Source organism: Sminthopsis crassicaudata, chromosome 2 (assembly GCF_048593235.1).
Source record: "Sminthopsis crassicaudata isolate SCR6 chromosome 2, ASM4859323v1, whole genome shotgun sequence".
Lineage (NCBI taxonomy): Eukaryota > Metazoa > Chordata > Mammalia > Dasyuromorphia > Dasyuridae > Sminthopsis > Sminthopsis crassicaudata.
Window position 1 is genome coordinate 593,929,632 of NC_133618.1, and position 23,573 is coordinate 593,953,204.

The window sequence follows — 23,573 nt, forward strand, 5'->3', positions numbered from 1 at the left end:
GGTCCTGGGGACTTTTTCTTAGGAAGTTGGTTAATAGTTGGATCTATTTCTTTTTCTGAGATGGGACTATTTAGACTACTTACTTCTTCCTCTGTTAATCTGGGCAAGCTATATTTTTGAAGGTATTCTTCCATTCCATTTAAGTTATCAAATTTATTGGCATAAAGTTGGGCAAAGTAACTCCTAACTATTGTTCTAATTTCTTCTTCATTAGTGGCGAGTTCTCCCTTTTCATTTTTAAGACTAACAATTTGCTTTTCCTCCTTCTGTTTTTTTAATCACATTTACCAAGGGTTTGTCTATTTTGTTGGTTTTTTCATAGAACCAACTCTTAGTTTTATTAATTCAATAGTTTTTTTACTTTCAATTTTATTAATCTCTCCTTTTATTTTTAGAATTTCAAGTTTTGTGTTTCTCTGGGGGTTTTTAATTTGTTCCTTTTCTAGCATTTTTAGTTGTAAGCCCAATTCATTTTACCTTCTCTTTCTCTATTTTATGCAAGTAGGCCTCTAGAGATATAAATTTCCCCTTATTACTGCTTGTCATTTTCTTGGGTGAAGTTATTAATTATGTCTATGATTTGCTGTTTCACACAATCATTCTTTAGTATGAGATTATTTAGTTTCCAATTATTTTTTGGTCTATCTTCCCCTGGCTTTTTATTGAATGTAATTTTCATTGCATTGTGGTCTGAAAAGGATGCATTTACTATTTCTGCCTTACTGCATTTGATTTTGAGGTTTTATGTCCTAGTATATGATCAGTTTTTATATAGGTTCCATGAACTGCTGAGAAAAAAGTGTACTCCTTTATGCCTCTATTTAATTTTTGCCAAAGATCTATGGAATAAAATTATTTATATTTCCACTCTATCTCTGAATTTTGATTTTCTCATTTGTGAAATAACACTTCTACCCTCTATCTATCTCAATAGGAGTTATAAATATTATGAGGTAATGTATAAAAAGGTCAAATAAATATATTATTTTAATAAGAACTAATTAATTTGAACACCACTAGTTCCTAGTTTGCCTTCATTTGAACATGAATTGCTGACATTTAACTTTATACTATTTTAAACAGGATGACTCAGCAGACAGATAATGACAACACACTTCCTTGGAGTGCTATCTACTTACTGGAGTAAAACTCTGGACTTATTTTCCCATCCAACATGCACATTAGCAGGGAGGGAGCTTGAACAAAAATGGGTATCTTTTTACCACAAGATTCTAGGGACATCTTGAGGGGTTGCATGACTGTTCTAGTGCTGTCAGCTCAAATCCTCATTCTGGTATGCATTCACACTAATATTGATGAGAGTTAGGAAAGGGAGAACCCCTTTTGTGTCAGCACAAAGATAGTCCTGTGATGGTGCAGAGTCCCCTGTAAAGGAATTTACAGGCCCCAAAACCTAGATTGATAAAAAGGTTTATTGTAGGGATTTGGAAGTAAAGTTTAGTTAGTAAAGTTGAGGATAGAGATAAAAGGGCACCAGAATAGGTCCAGTTGGCAGAAACCCTTGACATGATTGACATAAAGATGCCATGTTTAGCACTTTCGCAAAGTGTGGACTCCAGGGTAGCCCCTTTTATAATGGGGGCTCTTGGTGATCTCGAAGGTGGGTGGAGTCCCAGGCTCCTGGTGTGTTTTTAGATAAGGAAGAAACTGTTTGTGGGGGTTGGGGAAACCTGAGCAGAAAGTGGGGGACTGGGAAAACCCAAGCCAGCTCAGATCTAGTGGGGGCTGGGGAAAGCCTGGATGTCTTAAAGGGACCTCAACCCCCATCATTTCCCCCCTCAAACAGTTAAGACTTAAATTCATTTAAAAAAAATTGGGGGCAGTGTCCCTCATTTGAGTCAATTTTGAAGATTTTCTCCAAAGATCTTCAGAGTAGCGGGGTCCCCTCTTCTTGTTTCCCCTCAAACCGTCACCTCCAGATGCATGTGGGAAAAGGGGTGACGATGTCCTCTTAACTGCTTCAAGCTGACAAGGGTCATAGAGATTTGGGGTTTCATGCCAGGAGGTAAGGTGTGAGATGTGGGGGATGGCAGCAGGGCAGCTAAGGGGTGTCCCGGTCAGTTGTCCCCAGTTAATTGTCCAGTCTATGTTCTCCAGGCTGAATGGCAGCTGAGAATCCAAAGTTTGAAGCCTAAAGAAAACAGATCTTGGGAACAGATTAAAAGCGGGGTATCATCCAGGGTGGAGATGGTGACATTCAGGAATGGGGAAATGTATCAGGTTCCCTCTATGGGCTGCTTGTAGAATGCTAATGGCCCATCTAACTATCAAAGAGAAATAGGAGAAAATGCTGAGAGAAAAGATTATTTGTAGCCTAGACCTTTCACCCCTAATTCCTCCTGGAGTTGGGAATTAAAGGGTGTGGACTCAGAAGTTAGGGGAGGCAAGAGGCCTTAATATCTAATATTTTAAATAAGCCACTGCTCTTTTGTGAGGCAGGGTCTAGGGACCAATTGTCAGGGCTGCAGATCAAGCTAAGAATGCAGTTTAAGGTCTTGGAAATCTTTTAACAGTGGTGCTTTTCTTTAAAATAATAGAGTTGGTTCCTCAATAAGCAAAGATCCTGAATCTTTTCCTTCCTAGTTTCCTCACTCTTTATGGGGGAGGGGTAAAAGGAGTCAGAGGGGGTACACAGTACCAGTATAGCCTACCAGCTTACCAGCCCCTGTCATGGGAAAACAGAGGAAACAGGGTCAGACCCCAATTTCCTACCAGGGAGCAGGATGCCAGGGGGCCAGTTTAGCCCCTATGGTGTAGTCTTTCCAATTTCCCTCCTGTTCGAACTCAGGACAGAGACTGGGGTCTCCTCAGACGGTTTCCTACTGGAGTCTAAGTCTGGGAGAGATTTAGAAAAGCACATTTGCTCTGAGTGTTTCTTTCAGGAGGCAGAAGTTGCCCTTAGAAGACAAGAACTGAGAGTCTCAGGTTAGTAAGATAAAGGGAAACCAACAGGTGTTAACAATAGTTTTGATCTTATGGACCTCTATTAATTGTCCAGTAACAGACAGATGACCAGGCTAAATACTTATTTGTCCAAGCATTTAGGATACAATGATTACATATAATCAGGCTGGACAGCAAGGTATGATATAATTGAATTGCCTTAACAATTTCTATTGACTATTGCTCTGATCTTAGAAATCAGTTACAGGAGGAAAAAAATGCAAGAACATAAATTCTAAACAAATATTTATCATAACTTTATATTGATAGTAGTAAGGAATTTGTCACAATAAGTTCATAACTTAAACAATTATATATCCAAATAGATGTTTCATAAGTGAACATTATTCATACAAATCAGTTTGCTTTTAAAATACATAGAAAAATTTCCCAAATTGCATATTGTCCTTAACAGAAGTATTTTCAAAAGGACAAGGGGAAAAAAAAAACTTATTATTTTAGAGGCTCTGACCCAATACAATACAATCAATTTAAACTTATACAGAATGTCCAACTCCACATAAGAGAATTCAAGAAGTTCTTAAAAATAGCAGTTAAACTTTTAGAAATAAATCCTACCAGAGTATGGATGACATTTAAAGTAGCAGAAACCCAGGCTAAATTTGAATTTTATTGCTCTTTCCCAATCTCTTTTACTTTGAAAGGAGCTAGCTTTGGTGGGTGTGTTTTGATGGCCTTTCAAGGAAGCCCTTTCAAGGTGGGTGGAGATAGATTATCTAATCTGTTCAGTGGAGTTTTTTCAAGGCAAGTGAATTTCTGTATTAAGAGGTGGTAACCAGCCCTAGCACCCCAATTCTATAGCTTTCCTTCTCTTTGAGTGTCCAAGAGAGAGAGAGAGAAAGAGAGAGAGAGAGAGAGAGAGAGAGAGAGAGAGAGAGAGAGAGAGAGAGAGAGATGACAAAAACTTTGATTTTTGTCAGTTTTGCAGAGATATTTACAATTGAAATACCCAGATGAGCGTTTGAGCTCTAGACAGCGTCAATCAAGTCCTGGGAAACTGAGCTGTCCACCTCGCTGATAGAGCGTGAGAAGTTTGTTACCTCATGATCAGTGTATCAGAAAGACTGAAATAGAGGCAAGAGTAATCAAACTATTGGAGTAGGTCTCCAGAGAGATGAAATAAACAGGGGAGACAGCATCTTGATAAGACATTCTGATAGCTTGGGATGGGAGAGGCATTCTGCTATTCTAAGCCTAAATTCTTTTATACTTATCAGGTCTATTGATAAGGAGGCCAGGGAGGTTTTTTCAAAACAGAGAAGCAGGAGAACTGAGGTGGGGCTGAGTCAGGACAATTAGGGAAATTGAATTAGGACAAAAATAAACCAGACTAAGACTATAAAAATACAAGGATTTATGGCAAGAACCAGTTTCTCCCTGATAAGCCCAAAACTATTAGCATCAAACAGCATTCCTCATTCAGGGAGAAACACAAACCTCCCTATTCGAATCTCTGCAGTTGGAGGGGCATCTCAACCAGAGATGGACAGTCTCTAGGTCTGTGGTCATTTGTGCACTAAACTCAGCCTCTGTTGAGGAGCAGTGCTCAAGGTAGTCCTGCCACTCTAAGAGAGGCTCCCAAGAGAGGGAAAAAGTGGGGTTTGGAGGAACTCCACTTGTCCCCTTCTCTTTTACAGATAAGGAAACAAGCTCAGAATTTTTCTGCCATAAGTCATGGAACTAGGATTTGAAATTAGCCAAATCCACTGCTCTTTTCACATTACACCAACTTTAACTAGACAGCATTTTTTAGTCTAATTGCCATGAATATATATGTGTGTACATCACCAAAAATCTTAGTTTTTGATTTATTGATTTGATTTGATTCATTGATTTAACAATAACTATTAATTTATAATTTAATTATATAATTAATTTATAATTATAATTTCATGGCATAACAATTATTAGCTTATAAGTAATAATTATTATTATACCATGAAACCTTTAAAATGCACCAAGACTTTGAGAATATTATGTATTTGAAAAAAGTTGCATTTCAAATAATCTGAAATTAAAAAATATATTCTTGATCCAAATTGATCTTCTTGAAAAGGGTCATTTGTTCTTTGAAGAAAAAAATCCACCTTCCACATCCTACTTCAAATAAAAATCACCCACACGTATCTTTATGAATTTGAGAATTATGAGACAAAATTAAAAATGATTTAAAAATTAACTGGTGAGAAAGATGGCATCTTTTCCTCTCCCCAGTGCTTCAATGTTTAATATCACAGTTAAATTTTTTGAGGAATAGCTGGTCTTTGGTTTATATTATGCAATATGAGGCTTAATTTTTTTATTTTATTTTCATAAGGTTTTAACAAACCCAGTACATATAAGTGGCAGAGAAAATGATGTGCATTATCTCATTTACAAATAAAGATCTTTTATTAAATTATGAAAACTATTAAATTATACTTATAATTTATAAATTTATTTTACAAAATTATAAAAACTATAAATTTGTAAATAACAATTTACAATTATGTGAATTAATTTTAATAAGCTAATTAAATTATTAAAACTATAAAAATGAAATTTGTAGCTTTTACCCTCTTTTGTTAAGTAGATTTTATTTTAATTGAGTCTGCAAAATATTACTGGCCAACCCTTACTTACTAATGCAGTGGAGATAACATATCTGATGGAAGCAGTTGGAATAAGAAAGATTGCCCAACCCATTCATGTGGAAGCAAGGGAGTTAGTTAAACATTGTTCTTATTATGATAGCTTTTCATTTATAGCCTGATCACTTCTGAGCCTGGTTCAAGTGTTTTCAGGTCCTTATATAAGGGCTATATTAATTGTTTTAGCAGCCTTTGTCTTAATTTGGGCAAAGGGAAATGGGATGTTACTTAAGTGACTATTGTCATTTTTGACAGATTTTTTTTGCCAGATTATTCATATTTTTTTCTTATAGATTTCCATGTAGTAATGTCAATAATTATTTTCTCCTTTAACCATTTGAACAGGACATTGAGCAGTGGGACAGCATCTGTAATGCTCTTGGTTCCAGGTGTAATATCATCGCAGGGACTGCATCCAAAAGTGTCTCCAAGCTTCTAGAAGAACAAAATGTCAGCATCCCTAAATCCAGTGGGCTAATCATAAAACATACAAATCAAACTACAATATCCAACTTGATAGAAGTTACCAATCTTATCGAGAGTGAGTAAGAACACGGATTTGAAAGAGCATCATGTAGCCATGCAAATAGCCCCAAATATTGATCACCTCAAACATTATAGAAACTCTGGGTAAACTTTCAGAGAAAGGAAAATCCTGTCCAACTCAGGAAAATCATGTGCAAATTAATCACTAGATTCCATAGAGACTACTTTAGTCAGTTCAATTTAATAAGCATTTAATTAGCACCTGTGCAAAGCACAGAAGATACAAAGATACAAAGTTAGTTCCTATCCTGTGCCAAAAGAGCTTCCATTCTGCTGATATTGAAGAACATCTACAACTCTGAATGTGTTGTCTTCCCCTTTAGGATGCTAGTCTTCCCCTTTAGGATGCTAGTACCTTAAAAGCAGAATGGGTCTGTCTTTTCTTTTTGTATCTTTAGTTTGCACACAATAAATGCTAGATAAACAATTGTATAAAAGGATGGGTGGATAAATAACCATTCCTTAATCTAAATAGATAAATAAATACAATTTAAGGAGGTAGATAATTCCAGCATTGAGGGGATTGAGGACAGGTTTTTTTGAGGTTGTTGTTTTTGTTTTTTCTTGATGATTTCCAGATGAGCCTTACAAGAAATTCAGGATTCTAAGAAGCAAAAGGGAATGTGGGAACAGGCTCAGTGAAAGGGACACTTTGGTGGTGATCTCATTATGTGAAAGGGAGTTGTGTGAAATAAACTTGGAAAAGTAGACTAAATTATTTTAAATGTCAACATGAGGACTGGAAAGAGATCTGAGAGCTGTAATCCCAGAGAAGAGCAAACTGGAGTAGGAAGAAAGGAGAGTGAGTAGTCTTTGAGTGTGTAAAGGGTTTCCAAGCACAAGAGGGATTAGACAAAGGGTTTTTTTGTTTTGTTTTGTTTTTTGGATTTTTTTTTTTTTTTTTGCATAGAATGGTAAAATCACATGCAGTGAGTAGGTGAATAGTCAGAAAAGGCATTAACAATTAGAGCTGTCCTAAAGTTGAACAGGCTGGCCACAGAGAGGGTGCCTCTCCACCCTCCCACTCCCATCAAGAAAGGATGGTCTTCAAGCAGAGACAATATAATAATAGTTAGGCGTATCACAGTGCAATTCTTTTTTGGGTATAAGTTGGACTGGATGGTTGCAGAACTTACAATTCTCAAATTTTGTTATTCTGTGATCTGAAGATTCTTAGGCAAGGGAGTGGCATGGTTAGCTCTTTTTAGAAAAATTATTTTGGTAGATGTGTGAATAGATTGAAGGAGAAGGAGACTAGAAGAGGGCATCAGATGGCAGTTGTCCAGGTGAGAGATGATGAGGGCCTGAATCATGATGGTAGTCTTTGTGAATGATCAAAATGGCCAACATTTCTCCAAGTCATGAGCTATATGGTAAGTATTGTATTTTGTCATGTACCATGAATCGTGGGTTTTTTTTTTTATTTCTTTTTGAGGCTTTGAACCTCTAGGGCCAAACTTTTAACACAGTTTACTAGCATGTAAGAGATATGTTCATCTGACATAACCTATTAGGATGACTCAGCTCAGGGAGTTATCAATAGTTTGGAGTAGTATACTGGATTTCATGGGAAATGGAGTCCAGACAAATGTTTTCTAATAAGCATCATGGGAGTGGAGTCAGAGTAATACTGTTATTATTTTACATAAACTCTTAATTCTATACACTGCCTCTCATTACATTATTTAATATACCATCTTGTGGTAGTTCAAGCCTTTGAGTTGATCTTAACTTGGGAGTATTTGGCAGTGCTTACTACTATATTTACCACATAGTAGGTGTTCTATAATGGCCACTTGATTTCTTGATATAATTTTAAAAAATTAAACCGAGCTAACAATCAAGTATGTAAAGATAACACTATTTCATAAATCCCTTCCTTAAGGAGAAAATATAATAATCCAAATAGTGCAAAGGTCTGATGAAGGTTTTCTTTCCTTAAAGTGTCTAGCATCCATCATTATCATCTTCCTCTTCCTTTCCTTTCCTCTTTCCTCCTCTTCCTCCCTCTTTTTTTCTGTCTCTCCCTACTACTTCTGCTGCTGTTGCTACTGCTAGTAGTATTAATAGTTCTGTGACCTATTGACCTAATAAAATTAAGGTCATTATTCACAAAAGCTTTGGCTGTGATGCAGAGATTGGCATAGTGTAAAAAGTGTTGGATTTGCACAGAATCATAGGCTCATAGGTCACCAACTGGTGGGGACCCTAAAGGCCATCTAGTCCAATCCCTTCAATTTACAGATGTGAAAAGTGTTGAGGTGACTTGCTCAAGAGTATATAGTTGTAAGAGAAAGAGGTGGGTCTTGAACCCATGGTCTCTAATATCAAATCCTGTACACTTTACTTTTCCTATAGTCTTTCCAAATCCCGCTTCAGATTCTGTTAACTGCAGGCAAGTCACATAACCCACAGAGACTGGAAACTGAGGATAATATTTATATTACTAACATCACAGGGCTGCAGTGAGGAAGGTGCTCTGCAGAACCTAGATTTAAAATTTTAAATCTGAATTATCATCCTCAGAATATCCAACCTGAAATTCTTGACTTTGTATAATTATTACTTTTAATTTGCCAAAAAAGATTGTGACAAACTGTAGTAAGGTGCTTTGGATTACTCATATAATATTCCATCCAAAACTATCATCATTACAGCATACTTGTTTATAGACTTGAAAAAAAAAATGCCTAGAGGTCACTTAGCCTAACCCTTACCTGAAGCACAATACCCATCATCAAGTGATCATTTAGGTACCTCCTGAATACCTTTTCATCTATCTTCCAGCTGAAATGACTGAATAAGGAGTTTTGCAACCATAATTACACCAAGTGGCTTTTCTAGCAAATCCTATTGTTACAAGAAGAAGTTAAGAATGAAGATAAATTCCTCAGGGTCCAGTTTCTGGAAGGCTTAGTGTGAAGGCTACCTGGGAGGCAGAGACTCTTTCTACATAAAGCTGTCAGTTGTAGTTGTGAAGGTTGGTCGTCACTGAGCTATTCGAAAGGAATCAGATTGATAAAGCAGAGAGTAATGAAAGTGTAAGTGTTTGTTATGATGAGGTACTTAGCTATTCAAATAGTTGCATTTATTTCTCCATAGCAATACTGTCCCTCTGTGAAGAGTGAATAATCATGCATAGGAGAGTCCTATTTCTGTACAAGTATAAAAGTTAACAATGGAAGATAAACAATTTCTATGCTTATAGGTCAAAAACGCATTGCCATCTTAGGAAGTGCTGAGGGAGAATCTTCTGATGATAGCCTTGCGGATTTGGTAAGTGTTGAAAGCTGTTCAATTGCAGAATTGCCCAAACACTCCTTTTATCATGAGTCCGTATTTCAGAGAAATGCAGTCTTGGGTAGAGAAAGCCATGTCACCTTTTATGAAACAGGCTTTCTTCTGCCCAGAAAGCTGTCTTTTGAGAAGAGCTAATCTTTGAACTTATAAGAAAAGAAAAAATGTGGCCCAGCGAAAATGGCTCGCGTATCCATCTGCTACATTAGTCCCGAAAATGTAAGCCAGGCAGGCTCGGGCTGTGTTTATGGGGATAGCAACCGTTCCCAGTGCTGCGATTAATGACCGGTGATTCAATTTACAATTATTTTCCTTCTCAAACTGTCCATTTGTAAATAAGGCGACTTTTCTAATGTAGAGAAGAAAATTACCATGTCAACAGCTACCTCGGCTGGGAGGGTTTCCTGTTTCTCTTGGGGGAGCAGTCTTTTGTGGTATTAGGACACCAAATTAAACAACTCTCCCCAAATGACTTCCTCTTTCTTAAAGTGAAATTGTCAAATTCACCTGCTCTTTTTCCCCCTCAGGCTGTGGGATTGGGCGTTCGTTTTCTCAAATTGGGAGGTCTTTCTCGTGGCGAGCGGATGACTAAATACAACCGTCTTTTTACCATTGAGGAAGAACTGGTCCAGAGTGGAACCCTGAGTATGAGCTTCATTCTGGCTTTGTTTTCAGTGGGCAATGAATCAGTGTAAAAAGATGGGAGGAGGGCGAACAAAAATCACTCAGTAGGAGGGACAGGGAATCCAAAGACTATAAATAGATGCTGATAAACACTAGCTTGCCATTTGCCACAATGTATAAATTGTTGTCCTAAAGGATGATCTATTTACCTGAATGTTTCAAATTCTCACACTCCTTCCTGCTGAATGGACTCCGTGATGCTTTTCAACAGAATTAATTGATTGGAATCCTTACTCTTACCTTTCGTTACAGTCCAGATTACATTGAAAGTTTTGCCCACATTATGCAAAAGTTGTAGGCAGGTGTGCTGCTTACAATTCTTGGGAGAAGCTGGTTTCCTTATATTAACATGCTTACTGGTTGAATTTCAGTGTGAAAGGCTAAAGATTCTACTGACTTTCATTAGAAAGTCAAAAATTTTGCATATCTATGTAGAAGAGTTACGGGTTACAGTATAGATGATAATAGCTGTTGCCTTATTCATATAAGTAATAGAGCTTGATATACCATATTGATCTGAATATAGGCCCCATTCTCCCCTCTCCCCAATCTGGCTTGTAAACAAACAGCAACTCATCCACAAACAAAAGCTCTTTGCAACCTACAGTTTCATTCTTTTATATTATACAGCTTTAAAGCACACCAGTCTTCCAACTTCGGAAGTAATGATGATGATTACTCTGTCAGCAGCACACTGAATCATAAGATTTAAAACTAGAAGAGATCCTAAACATCATCTGATTGAGGGGTTATTATTAACCCAGGGTCTGTGAACTTTTTTTTAAAAAATGTTGATAGTTGCATTACAATGCCATTGGTTTCCTTTATAATTTTATGTATTCTATGTGTTTAAAATCCTGATTCTCAGAAGAGGTCCATAAACTTCCCCAGACTGTCAGAGGATTCAAAGACACAAAAACAGTTAAGGAGCTCTGCCTTAGAGACTAGTCCCACTCTTTCATTTTAACCCTGAAGAAAGAGATGAAGATGGTGAAGTAACCTGGGACAGTGAGAGAACCAGAAAGGAAATCAAGGCTACTTAGTCTCCATCATATAGGGAAGATACCTAAGCAAGGAGATGGTGATTTCCCTAAGAGATAAAAATAGGGATTCAACACTATCTTCTAACTTTAAATTTAGCACCCTTCCTATCATACCATGCTGTTCAGTCCCTTTACTTTATAGAAGAGGAAACTGAGGCCAAAGGAGCTTTGTTTAGTGATTTGGTCTAATTTCTATGGCCTGGGCTAACAGACTGCTGCTGCTTTCAGGTAAAGGAAGCAGATCTGTTTGTCCTTGGGCATTTTTGGTAATAGTAGCTTCTATGCCTACTTAGTGATAACGCAGTAAACCACATGCATTCTTTCCCTTTTCTATCCATATCCCTCTCTTAGACTGGAGAGTACTAAGTACTAGGCCTTGATATTAGGAGAGGATGCCGGGAAATCTCCTCCCAATGGTTTTTGCAGTTCCAGGGCTACTGCTTTGCCTGAAGGAGCAGAGGCTTCCAGAGCTTACTGTGGAAGTGTAAACATAGGAAAGAGGCAGAGGAGGTAGAATCACATCAATTTCCAAGCTTTAAAATTTACTGAAGCTTTACCATTAACTAGCCATGCATCTTTTGGGCAAATCACTTAATCTTTTCAGTTTAATAATCCATAAAATGAGAATTATAGTAGAAAAAATTTCTGAAGTATCTTTTAGTCTGAAATCAAAGAGAAATTGTTTTAGGGAGTTAAAGAAGCAATGGGGAGAGAGAAGTCAAGGTACTCAACTGATGATGAAATTTATCCTGGGTCCAGGAAAACATACACACATACACCCCCTCCCCTCCTCTAAATTTCATTTCCTAAAGTGCCTCTTAAATTTTTGTGTGTCTTTTAAATTGAGAAACTAATTTACTTAATCTTAGGGGAAAAAGTCAAGATTTTGCATTTTGGGGATATATTTATACTTCGATATGTAACAAAGACACACATATACATATGCATATACATACATATATACATATATATGTATACATATATATATATATATTTACCTTTCAAAGAGATCTCATTTTCAGAGAGTAGCCTATATTCAAACTGATGTGTCATCTCCTTATCATAACAGCTTAGGTGCAAGGATAATAATTCATATTTTACCATGAGAAAGCTGAGGCTCATCAATATAGTGACTTGCTCAAAAGGTCACAAAGCCAAAAACTGACAGGACCTGAACTTGAACTCATATTTCTTGCTACAGAGTCTCCCCTTTTCTTTCCATGTCATACTGTGTCCCTAAGTAGGTACTGACATTTCTCTTTCACTGGTTGGGAAAATCAGAGACTATGAGGTACACAAACATATCAATAGAAACCCACTAAAAGTATAATACATTTATTGTGCTTAACAATAATTTGGCCATGAAACATCCCTGGTCATACGAAATAACTAAACTAAGGAAATGGTTGTTAATGAAATCTTGAGAATGTATCAACTCAGAGAGCTAAAGTGACTTGCCCAGAATTAACATGGGACTAGTGGATGGAACCAAGCTGCCTCCATCTCATAAGTCAGTGGTCTGGTCAAAATGCCTAACTCTGGTGCTACCCTACCTTGTTTAACTTATTTCACACTTCTTTCTGACTTTTACTCTACATTCTAATCAAACAGAACTTGTTTTTACCCTATAATAAAATGTTCCTGCTTTCCTGCCTTTGTTATTTCTTATACCTAGAATATTTCCTTTTCCTCAACCTATCCATTAGTCATACAACAGTTATACTCAAATGTCAGTTCCCCCCAGAAACCTTCCCTAAGCCATCCAGTCAGCAATGACTTTTTTCTATTACTTTATATAGCATTTTCTTTGAATCTTTATTTTTGAGATATTGTAGATTTTAAAGTATATATTCCACTTAGACTATAAACTTTGTAAGGCAAGGATTTTCTATCTTCCCTGGCACATAACATGTTAGTAATTTGATGGCTTTTGGATTCTATATTAAGCAACAATTTCTTTAAAGGAACAATTTTTTACTTTACACTGAAAAAATTCTGTATTCATTGCCTCCTGTTTTCATTTCTTACATGCTCACATAGATAAGAGACAGTTTGTATAGTATATAGGAGAAAGGATGCTGGCTTTGATAGCCTGGAGTCCTGGGTTCAAATTCTGATTCTGAGACTTATTACTGGCGCCTGGACAACCTTTTCTGACCTTGTTTCCCTCATCTATAAAATGAGGGATTGAACTAGTTCTAAGGTCCCTTTTAGGTCTAAATCTGTGAGCCTGTAAGTTCTGAACACTAGTTTTTTTTTGTTTTTTTTACTATGACCAAGAAATGCCTTTTAATATCTCTGAATGTATCCTCATCAGTAAAATAGGGACAATCATACCTACCTTTCTCAATTTTTTTTGGTTAGAAATATGATTTTTGCAAACATGTGCTCTTATTGAACCATTTCAAAAGCTGTTGGTCCAATGCTTTGGGGAAAGGGGGGCATCCATGTGAATAGCAGCACAATCTTTCACGGATAACACCTGACGATGTTATGTATTTGGCACAGAGAAATAACCCTGGAGCCTTGCTAGCATTCTTGTGATACTGACAATAGAGGACAGAGAAATAGATCCACAGAGAATCATGGAATATTGGAAATGGAAAAGCAAAGCTATCCATGATTTTTCACTTCCCCAAATTATCCAGACCATGTGGAAAATGCTGGCAAAAATACATATTTTACAATATTATTAGTGACTTCACTGCCTCATCCAGATTTCGCTTGTTTGGGATCAAAAAGTTTGCAAATATGTTTAGTACTATTTTCTTAGTTGACAACATTTTGCATTCAGGTATAAAACTACCTTTTCTTCATGCTTGCTTCTTCTTCCCCTGTGGCTGTGTCTCCTCCTCAGGCTTGGCAAATAATCCACAAGCAATGTCCTGCTGTGCAGTAAATAATCTACACTGCTGTATTAGGGTGTATTGTAAATTGAATAGGGTGGCTGCCCTGCACAGTTAATGCGTGAGTGAGGAAAATATAGTTTTAAATGGGTCTGAAATCTTCAGGATTGTGGTCCCAAGACTATTAAGTGATGTTTTAACCAGTCACATGCAAACAGATTTTAAAAAGTAACCACCTTTTCTTTTAAATGGTTGTAGCATTTGGCTTAGCTATCATTCATCATCATTATTATTATTATTTTTTTTTAGCCCCAACGGCAGGGCAAACATTTATTGACTTCAATGAAGAAGACCAAAAAGCAGCAGAAGCATTTGTGCCTTCTTTGTCTTCTGTCAGTACTGGGCGGGCAGATAGTGATGTGACCCGCTTCTCCATAAAAAGTGAAGCCATAAAATAATGTGGATCTACAATGAATTGCATGGTGTTCTAGTGCAAGATTAGATTATTCATGTTAGAAGTGACAAATCTTTAAAGATGTTTTTGTACTGAACTTCTCTATTTTCATTTTGCAGTAAAATATTTCTATCAAAAATGGTGGTCACCAACTTTTTTTCATATTCACCATATTTCAAAAGGGATTTTAAAAAATCATTCCAATTCTGTTTACTGTTAAGTGGTTGCTCCCATCAAAATACATTAATAGTTTAAAACAGTTGATTTTCTTTTTGCCAAGCAAACCCTTAGATTACAAAACTGACCTCTAAGCACGCGGTTAATTTTTTAAAAATCAGAATTTTTTTCTGAGAATAATTGAGTTTCCTAGGAGTGGTTCAAATGAAATCATTTATGCGTCTACATTTCATATAGATTGAAAAGCACATGATTTGAAAAAGATAAAAGCAAGATGTGAATTTCATTGAATCCTAGGTCTATGAATTATAGGCTTTCATAAAGCCATACCTTATAGAATTCTTCCCCAATCTATGGGGACCTTTCCCCATGGGAAGTGACCTTTCCATCCCATGATTATTTATAGCATCAGTCCCTCTCTTACGTGAGGATCATCTTCAAACTCTGCATTAATACTATATAATGTAGTATTGCTTATCTGTATCTCATATCACTTTTGATTGATTTTAAAGTACATGAAGGAGTGGAACAGGATTGTGTCATCTTTGTATTTTCCCCAGTGCCTAACACAGTGCTTAGCACTTAATCAATAGTTGCTGAATGAATCAATAGGTAAGCCCTGAAAATTCTAAGTGTTTACATATAAACATCTGTAGATTATATAGTGTAAAATTGCCTAATGTGATTAGACATTATGATAAAGAGGTTATTGTTTGCTATTCTGTAAGAAATAATTTTTTAAAAAAATGTAATGCTTTGGTTTACATTTTTGAGATACTAGAAACACATGCTGCTCAAGGAACTTCATACCTTCAGAGTAGAGATGAAGACTTTTAATTATCTGAAATGGACTCATTGGCAATCAGAATATATTGCAATAGAATTTGTTAATAAGCACTCTGTAGGTCAGAACAACTGTCACTGCTATCTTTACTGATGCTCATTAACAATCAATGGGATAAGAAGAGGCTTGCTTATTTCATCCCAAAACCAAAAAAACAAAAACAAAAACAAAAACAAAAAACCCTTTAATATAGTAAAAACCTTTAACAGACTAGTTTCTTATAATTAGTAAGGTCTGGGTTCCTAGTGATTAAAATGCAACTAGAATCAAAATATTCACCTGAAATAATAAATCCAATTGATCACAAGGTCCATCTAAAGATATCACTGATAAAGATATCTCTTAAGAGACTCTTAGGCACTCTCCAAGATAGTCTTTACTTCTGGATGATATTTATTGATAAAAACATGATTAATTCTGCATGTATTTTTTATCAAAATTGATGCTTATAAGGATGCAGAGACTATCAAAAAGACAATTTAAAATTTAGAAATGAAGAGAAAGGAAGAAAAAGCTAAGTAAATTTATATTAAAGATAATTGTGTGAAGAAACATTCTTGAGAAAAAATTGTTTAAACTTATCTCTTGGCTCTGTAATGATTGTCCAATAATGTTGCTCATGCCCACATTAATTATAATTATCTACTGAATATTAATACCTGTCAATGAAGCATAATCTATGCAAGTCCTAAGATTATGAAATAACTTAAAAATTTACTGTTGCCTGATACACTTTTAAAAGGCCCCCAATTTTAGATACTAGACTAATCTGTATTTACCTTATTAATAATTCCCATCCACTTCTGCTTCTAAAAAGGGAAATAATAAGGAAGGAAGGAATTATTTGGTGAGCAGCCATAACAGGAGCTCTGCTTCTCAATTTCTCTTTAAAGTTGTATCACTATCAGTGCCAGAAATTCTCTAGCTAATAAGAATTTCAAAAGGCATGGAGTGAGGGGACTTTACAAATGAAATAGGATTATGTCTATGAATGTGACAATATGGGTTGCTTAAAGCCCTAATAATGAATCAAGATTTATATTAAAGAGTACTAGGACACACTCTTAATTTTATTTTCCCACTGAAAAAAGAGGGAAATTTTTCTTAAGGCTAGAAGAACACCAAGAAATTATTCCCATGCTTTCTGCCTCATTCTCATTCAACACAGGAAAATGAGTTTAAATTTTACATGTCATGACTCTAGACTTCATGTTATGTTGCAAAACAACACAACTATTAATGCTCATTTTGAAATTACATCTTTCCTTCCCTAAACACTAGTAAAAGCAAATATGCCCTTACATAACACAAATGATTAAAAATGTTCAGAATTTGTTTTATAAAATGCTAATCTTGATATTTTAAATACTAGACTTACTTTACCTTCAGAAGTTCAGGGCTGCTATTAATGATTAACAGAGACTCACAGAGGGGAGACATGTTCAAAGAATCTCAAAATTTGTTAATGTCAAAAAAATATGAGAAAAGAAAAATTTAAAAGCTTTTTAATGGTGAAGGGAAGTTAAATGTCTTTAAAAAGGCATAAACTTTTAGCTCTATTAACTGCTTTGTTACTAAATTTCTAAAACCAATGCACTTAAGTTGATAAATTTTTTTGAAATGGTCTAATGATTAGATTTTAATGACTTCATTCAGTTTTTTATATTGTACAATTAGAATATCATTTTTTATTTTTTTCTTACGAGAAGTCACTGAATCTGTGAAAGGTATATCTTACTATATGGGACACTGCCTCACAATAAAATTCTGTGTTTTTTCTTTGAATTGAGATGTTTTGTTTTTGCCCCTTGAATGTGTGTAAGTCAGAAGTCTTCATAAAATTACAAATAGACCAGCTGGATGTGGGGATGTATGAAAGTAATCTCTGCCTGCCACTTGGTGTCAAGGCTGGTGGAGAATTTGAATTGTAGCATTCTGAGCTACAACTTAAAACTAAAGCTGAGAACTAGAGTTAAGCCAGGCATCGATAAGAGCTCCCAGGTGTAGGAAGCCTTAAGGTTTCCTAAGTCTCAGTTCTGAAACAGAGCCGGTCGGTTTCCAGGCTGATCAGCAGTGTTGTTGAGACTCTCTGCTGGAGTAAGATAGGGAGACTGTTTTGACACAAAAACAAAAATCCCAAACATAGTCTGCATCACATCTCAATTGCCATTTTGCAATATTATTATGAATTATAACCAAACCCACTGAAATAACCCACTGAAATACAATAAAACCTACTCTCGTGCCAAATTTGAGAGAGCTACCAAAATCACCAGTCTGCTTATTTTCACATTTCTTATTGTATCTACATAATCCCCACGTTACTGCTTTCATCTATCTCACTTGTTAACTGGGCATACCTTTAAAATTGTTTAGAAACTGTATCAAATTTTTTAAAATTTGCATGAAAATTTTGTTGTATGTTTGAAAAGAATAGTAAGTTGTGCATAGTAGAATTACTGTTTCATGTAGTCATTTCTCTTATTGTACTATGTTATAGAAATGCCTGTTTTATTCCATAAAAAATAAAAACTACGCTGAAAATAAAAGACCAAATTTTATCTAAAATGCTTCTCTGTCACTATCATTTTCAAAATGCAAATAACAAATTGGGAAACTGTTGATAATTTTTAATAAGTTGTGATGAGGTGCTATATCACTTGTCACAGCAGATCTGAAAAAAGTTTAAGATAGTACAGATTCAGAATCTTTTTAAAGACAGTTGCTAGCACCCATATATGTCACATAACAGTGCTATTATTCTGGAGTAAGTTATAGTTGTAAAGTGTCACATTCTCAATTCTCTGTAAGGAAACATAGCTAAGTTTAAAATTTATTACTAGAAATCACAGAAAGACAACTCTCCCCAAGTTTAGGAAATTGCCTATCCAGCTCAAACCAATCCCTGCTTATTAGCACTCGTGCAAACATAAAATAAAATACAACTACTGCAATTAGTACTTATCTTCTTTTGTCCTTAGGTGAAGAACACCTGACAGATGCATGCAGAGCAAAACTAACAAAACCAAAACATTTGTTTGCTTGAAGAGTTAAGTTACCATTACTGAATCACTGTCATAAAATATCTTATAGTGCATTCAAATACATTACCACTTATTTTAAATAAACACCAATTTTGAAACAATCAAGTTTGAAAAGCTGCACAAGTTAAAAAAAAAATCCCTGATTACATTTCTATTTATTTACTGTGGTGGCCTGAAATATTGTATTTTTAGAGAATACCTATCACTTAATTTCTTTTTTAAAAATCCCCTTTGTAATGTAGACTAGCAGTGAATCAGGAAAATTATGTACCTGTCACTCAGTTTCACCATAAATAAGAGCTGTAATAAAATGTAGCACTTCCATCATATCAGTACATGAAAATACACATATCACCACACTATATGGCTTAGAATGTCCACACTGCATGGAACTTAAAGGTTTGAGTTTTATCTGACTCCCACACAAATGTGGTAGTTTATTTGAACTGAAAAATTTCCTGTGGGAAATCTTGTCATGGTTCAACTACTGGAATTTTCTGTTCCCGTATGCTAAACTATGACTCTGTTGTGGTTCACTCTGATTAAGGCAGCATCAATTAGATGTTAGTATCTCAGATGTAAATTCTGCTCCAGAAATCCATAGAACAGACTTCAGAATGGAATTTGCATGCATTAATGGCAGGAAATAATTTCATTTGCTGCTATAGTCACTCCCATCACAAGATGGTCAAGTATGACAGAAATTGACTTCTTCAGCATCTATAAAGGTGCCAAAAATTGCTAGATGCCAATGCTAATTAAACTACAGTATGGACATACATATAAAATATTTACAATGTGTGGTATATCAAAAGTTAAATTCATTTGGGTAATCTAATTATTCAATAAGTGCCATAATATTTTTCCTCACTAGAGATAAGGAGTAGCTAGCACATCATTTAAAAATGGATTTTTCTTTTAACCATTGGAAAAGTATGACAAACAAAAAACAGCTAGGAAAAATCTTATCCCTATATAATACAGAAAGACCAAAACCCAAACTGACTTGAAATTCATGTTGTTACAGAACTTACTAATGTGTATGGCTAAACTACATACAACGGGGCATTTAATCTAAATTCTTGAAAACATAAGTTCAGAATTCCAAGTCCTTGACAAAACACCCAATTTCATTATGTGCTTATTGAAAAGGAGTTCCAAAAATGGCAGCCTTTTGGCTCACATATTAGCAGTTGGAACTGTCTGTCTCTTTGATTTTTTTAACTCTATCTTCTTTACATTCTTGTTTGTTGCCATCTTCATCCTCCTTGGGTTGACTTGATTCATTTTCAGCCACATGGTCTTTGGTTTGGGATTCGCTTGTGGAAATGGGATCTAAAAATACAACTGGACCAGCTTGTTTTTCATTGCCCATATGTCTTCTTGCACCTCCAACATTACTGGGTGGTCTGTGGAAGGAAGAATTAAAAACAAAACAAGAGAAAACAGAAAAATAAAAAAAAAGCAGAGAGAAAATATTTGTCTATGATATTCCTTGACTTTAAAAAATCTAGTTAACTCTCAGATTTTTCACTGACATGCACAGAGATAGACTTGTATTCATAAATGCCAAAAATTTAACAATGAAATGGAGTTATTATGGTTAGATAGTAAATATACATGAAAAAGACAAAGAAAGGCAGTGACAGGAGAAAAGGAAAGAAAGCCAAGTAAGCGTAACTACAAAAGTTGTGGGAAAGTAAACTGTACCTACCTTTTAAATTACATGCTCTTCTCAGGAAGCATAAAGCCAATGGATACATTGTACCTTCTTCCTCACTCACTGGCTTTTCCTTAGAACTCTCCTGTTACAACTTTACACAGCTGGAAAGAGCATCTCATCCCCTATTTCAGGTTCTTTAGTAAAGTTTTATGAGAATATTGTCATGGCTGAGGAGCTAGTTGTGGCTCAAGTAGAGGATCAGAAGGAACACTGCTTGGGCACTTCTGCTCACTGCTAAGATAAATGCTTGCCCCAATATAGATAGATTGCTTTATGACAATGATCTTGAAGGAAACTTGACACCAGTTTTTGACATTATCAAGTGGAGCAATTTGGTTAAAACTGCTGTAGAGTATGGAAACAGTCCCCCCCTCCCCCCACACACAAAGAGGTTAAAAGCACATACAGAAGAAATCTCAAATCTTAAGCATAGAAACTTTACTAATATCATTTTTTAGAATTCTGGAACCGAGGCTCACTTCCAAAACCAAGAGACCTGAAATGTTTGCTGAGTGTACTTAGGTAGGTTTCTTGCCTATCTGAAGTTGTAGTCCTTTCTTTTCCTCTCTTGAAATTGTTTTTTGAGTTCCTATTTCTCAGTCTGAGCAGTCTGCATTTTTTTCCATCAACAGATTTTGCAGGCCCCCTCTCAATTACTGAATAGTACAGAACTCCCTTATCTATTCTACATGTTAGAGAATAGGCCATAACTAGGAGAGGGCTACTAAGACCATGGTCCCAAGGTTTATGGGACACCAAAGTTTAACACATGCCTTTCTCTGACAGCCCAGAAAAATACTTTTCCACCTAATTAATAAATTTACTCATCGAAAAAAGAAGCTACCATATGCATTCATCTTCAAATTATTCCTCTACCCACTCAACTCAATCTGTTTATTTCCTGTTTTAATTTTTTACATGATGGATTTCAAAGTTGATTTGAGGGTCTATTCTGTACCTACCGCACACATCAAATTTGCTTGTTAGATCTCCATAACTTGGAAACTTGGATGACTAACTCTGTCCAAGACAGCTTTCCTGATGGTTGTGATGCTAACTTTTCAATTTTACTTTTTTTTTTTTTTTTTTTTTTTTTTTTTTTAATTAAGTCCCAGTGCTTGGACAATTGGCTTATTTTATGCTAGGGAAGCTGCATACCCAAACCTTATTGTTGAGGTTTTACCTCCCATTTATGACCAGAATGAAAAAAAAAGCAACCCTATTGGCTTTCTTGTACCATTTTTTCTCAAAAATACCTTCACAGGTGGTCTCTATTAATAAATGAGACCTTAAGCTCTTAGAGGTTGAAATGAATGAACTTTGGAGGACTCTAGGTAGTCAAAAAAGTTTTGTTATGATGAGCCCTAGAAACTTCTCCCCCCCCCCCCAATTACTTCCTTTCACAAGACAATTAATTGTGCCATTTAAGTTGTTATGAGGTGTTTTTTGTTTTTTAATCATCCCAAACCAGCATGTTGGTTTGTCATTCTTTGTCAGAATTACTAACAAATATAGAATGAATGAATCATAGCTATTAATTGCTATGGTTTAGAGGTAGAATTTAATCTTCTTTCAGTTACTAATGAATACTTCATTTCTTTTAATTTATAGTTAAATTCTATCAATGAGGTAGGAATTTAGGGGGGAAAAAAACAAAAAAACCAAAAAAACTAGTGATGGCCAATCTAGAATGTTAGCCAAAGGAAAAGGGTGATTAGAAGAGTTAAGGATGAAAAGTTACTGATCTAGCTAGTTAATCACAAATTTGCCATTAGTTAAGATTACAGCCTCTCTGGGTCTGTTCATGTACCATGGTGTACCTCACATTACAGGGTTCATTGCTAGCATTATACTCTCTTTACCATGGGGTAAATATTCCATGTTGTGGGAGATTCCCAGAATTTGAAATGGCATACTTTTTAAAATCCCTCGGTAGGAAGGCAATTTGTAGTTTTTAAAGATGAATCACTTCTTTTCTTTTAGCTTTTCCAAACTATCAGTCTGGCTTCACCACCAAACTTCCCCACTTCCAAGTCTGCTTAACTGGTAGTCAAGACTTCCCTTTGGAGTTTGGCCTTTGTTCATTTTAGAATGTTCCCTATGCTGCTGATATTTATATCTCATGATAAAGGATTATACACTCTCTATGGAAAGAGTGATCATCAGAAACAAATACTCTACTCTTAAACAAAATTTGCTTTATTTTTTTCTCTAAAAGTCTGATAACACTACTTAAGATCACTCCAAATTTCACTGTCTTGTTCATGCCAAAAGCAGTTCATGTGCTGCATAACAATTATTACATACTGTATCTGAGTTTCATTTTATATGCTTTTATTAATCCTCTAAGGAAAATGAAAACAAGTAAAAAAATACAATATTCGTGGGAATTCTCATCTATTATTACCCTATGCAATGCAAAACCTACTTGATCTAATTAAAGGAATGGGTGCTGAAATATAACATTAGTCTCACAGAATTATAAAGCTAGAAAGGGGCCATATAGAGATGTATTAAATCAATACCTTCATTTTATAGATGAAAGCCCTTAGACCTAGTACTTTGGGCAAAGTCATACAATAGGGAGGGTACTCACTCAGTTCAATGCCCTCTCCATAGATTCATAAAACGTTCAGCGTTGGAAAGGTTCTTAATTCACCCTGCTCATTTAATAGATAAGGAAAATGAGGTTTAAGCTAGAGGCAATAACTTGCCTAATAGATAATAAATGTTACAGCTGGCCTTGAATAGGAGCCTTCTGATTTTAAAGAAATTATTTTATTATTTGGTGCTATTCAATAAATCCAATTAATTTAGATACTTCTAATGGGTGACTTTCGGGGCTTGTGTTTAGAAAGTTTTATAAGATAAAAAACCCCAAGTCCAATTGATCTGACAATATAAAAATCCTCTCCAGGGCTGACATCATAGGTACATCCTGATGGACTATTAAGTATGGACTATTTTTCTACAACAAGAAAACACAATATCATGCTGAATTTCAAAGATGGTGTCATTTTCTGATAGGAAAGACTTGGCTTCAAAGGTATTGTGGCTGGAAGAATCATAACAAATGAAAATCATTTTGGCCCAGTGGAACTTGGGGGAATTGGTGAATTTCCCTGTTTGACAAAATTCAGCACTCTAGATTTTTAAAAGCACATCATTGTTTGTATTTATTGAAATTCCTTTCAAAATCAACTTTCTATGTTCCAATTATATTCAACAACATCCAAGCTAACGTTTCTGCTGCAATTCATATTAACTAATGCCCAAACAAGCCCTAATAGATATGGTTCT

At 35.5% G+C, this 23,573-nt stretch overlaps 2 protein-coding genes across 4 annotated transcripts in view; one reads left to right on the plus strand and one right to left on the minus strand.

Moving 5' to 3' along the window:
* Nucleotides 1-14,624, plus strand: part of ENO4 (enolase 4) — a 47,185-nt gene extending 32,561 nt beyond the window's left edge. The window contains exons 11-14 of the mRNA XM_074295706.1: nucleotides 5,961-6,156; nucleotides 9,370-9,437; nucleotides 9,986-10,103; nucleotides 14,341-14,624. Of these exons, the coding sequence (XP_074151807.1) occupies nucleotides 5,961-6,156; nucleotides 9,370-9,437; nucleotides 9,986-10,103; nucleotides 14,341-14,489 (531 nt within the window). The 3' untranslated portion in view covers nucleotides 14,490-14,624. The remainder of the gene's footprint in view (nucleotides 1-5,960; nucleotides 6,157-9,369; nucleotides 9,438-9,985; nucleotides 10,104-14,340) is intronic.
* A 3,497-nt stretch (nucleotides 14,625-18,121) lies between these two features.
* The window catches only part of SHTN1 (shootin 1), a 106,245-nt gene continuing 100,793 nt past the window's right edge, over nucleotides 18,122-23,573 (minus strand). For 2 of the 3 annotated variants that reach the window (XM_074295703.1, XM_074295705.1), the window contains one exon: nucleotides 18,122-19,959. In XM_074295703.1, the coding sequence (XP_074151804.1) occupies nucleotides 19,737-19,959 (223 nt within the window). In that variant the 3' untranslated portion in view covers nucleotides 18,122-19,736. The remainder of the gene's footprint in view (nucleotides 19,960-23,573) is intronic. The other variant, XM_074295702.1, reaches the window with a different exon arrangement.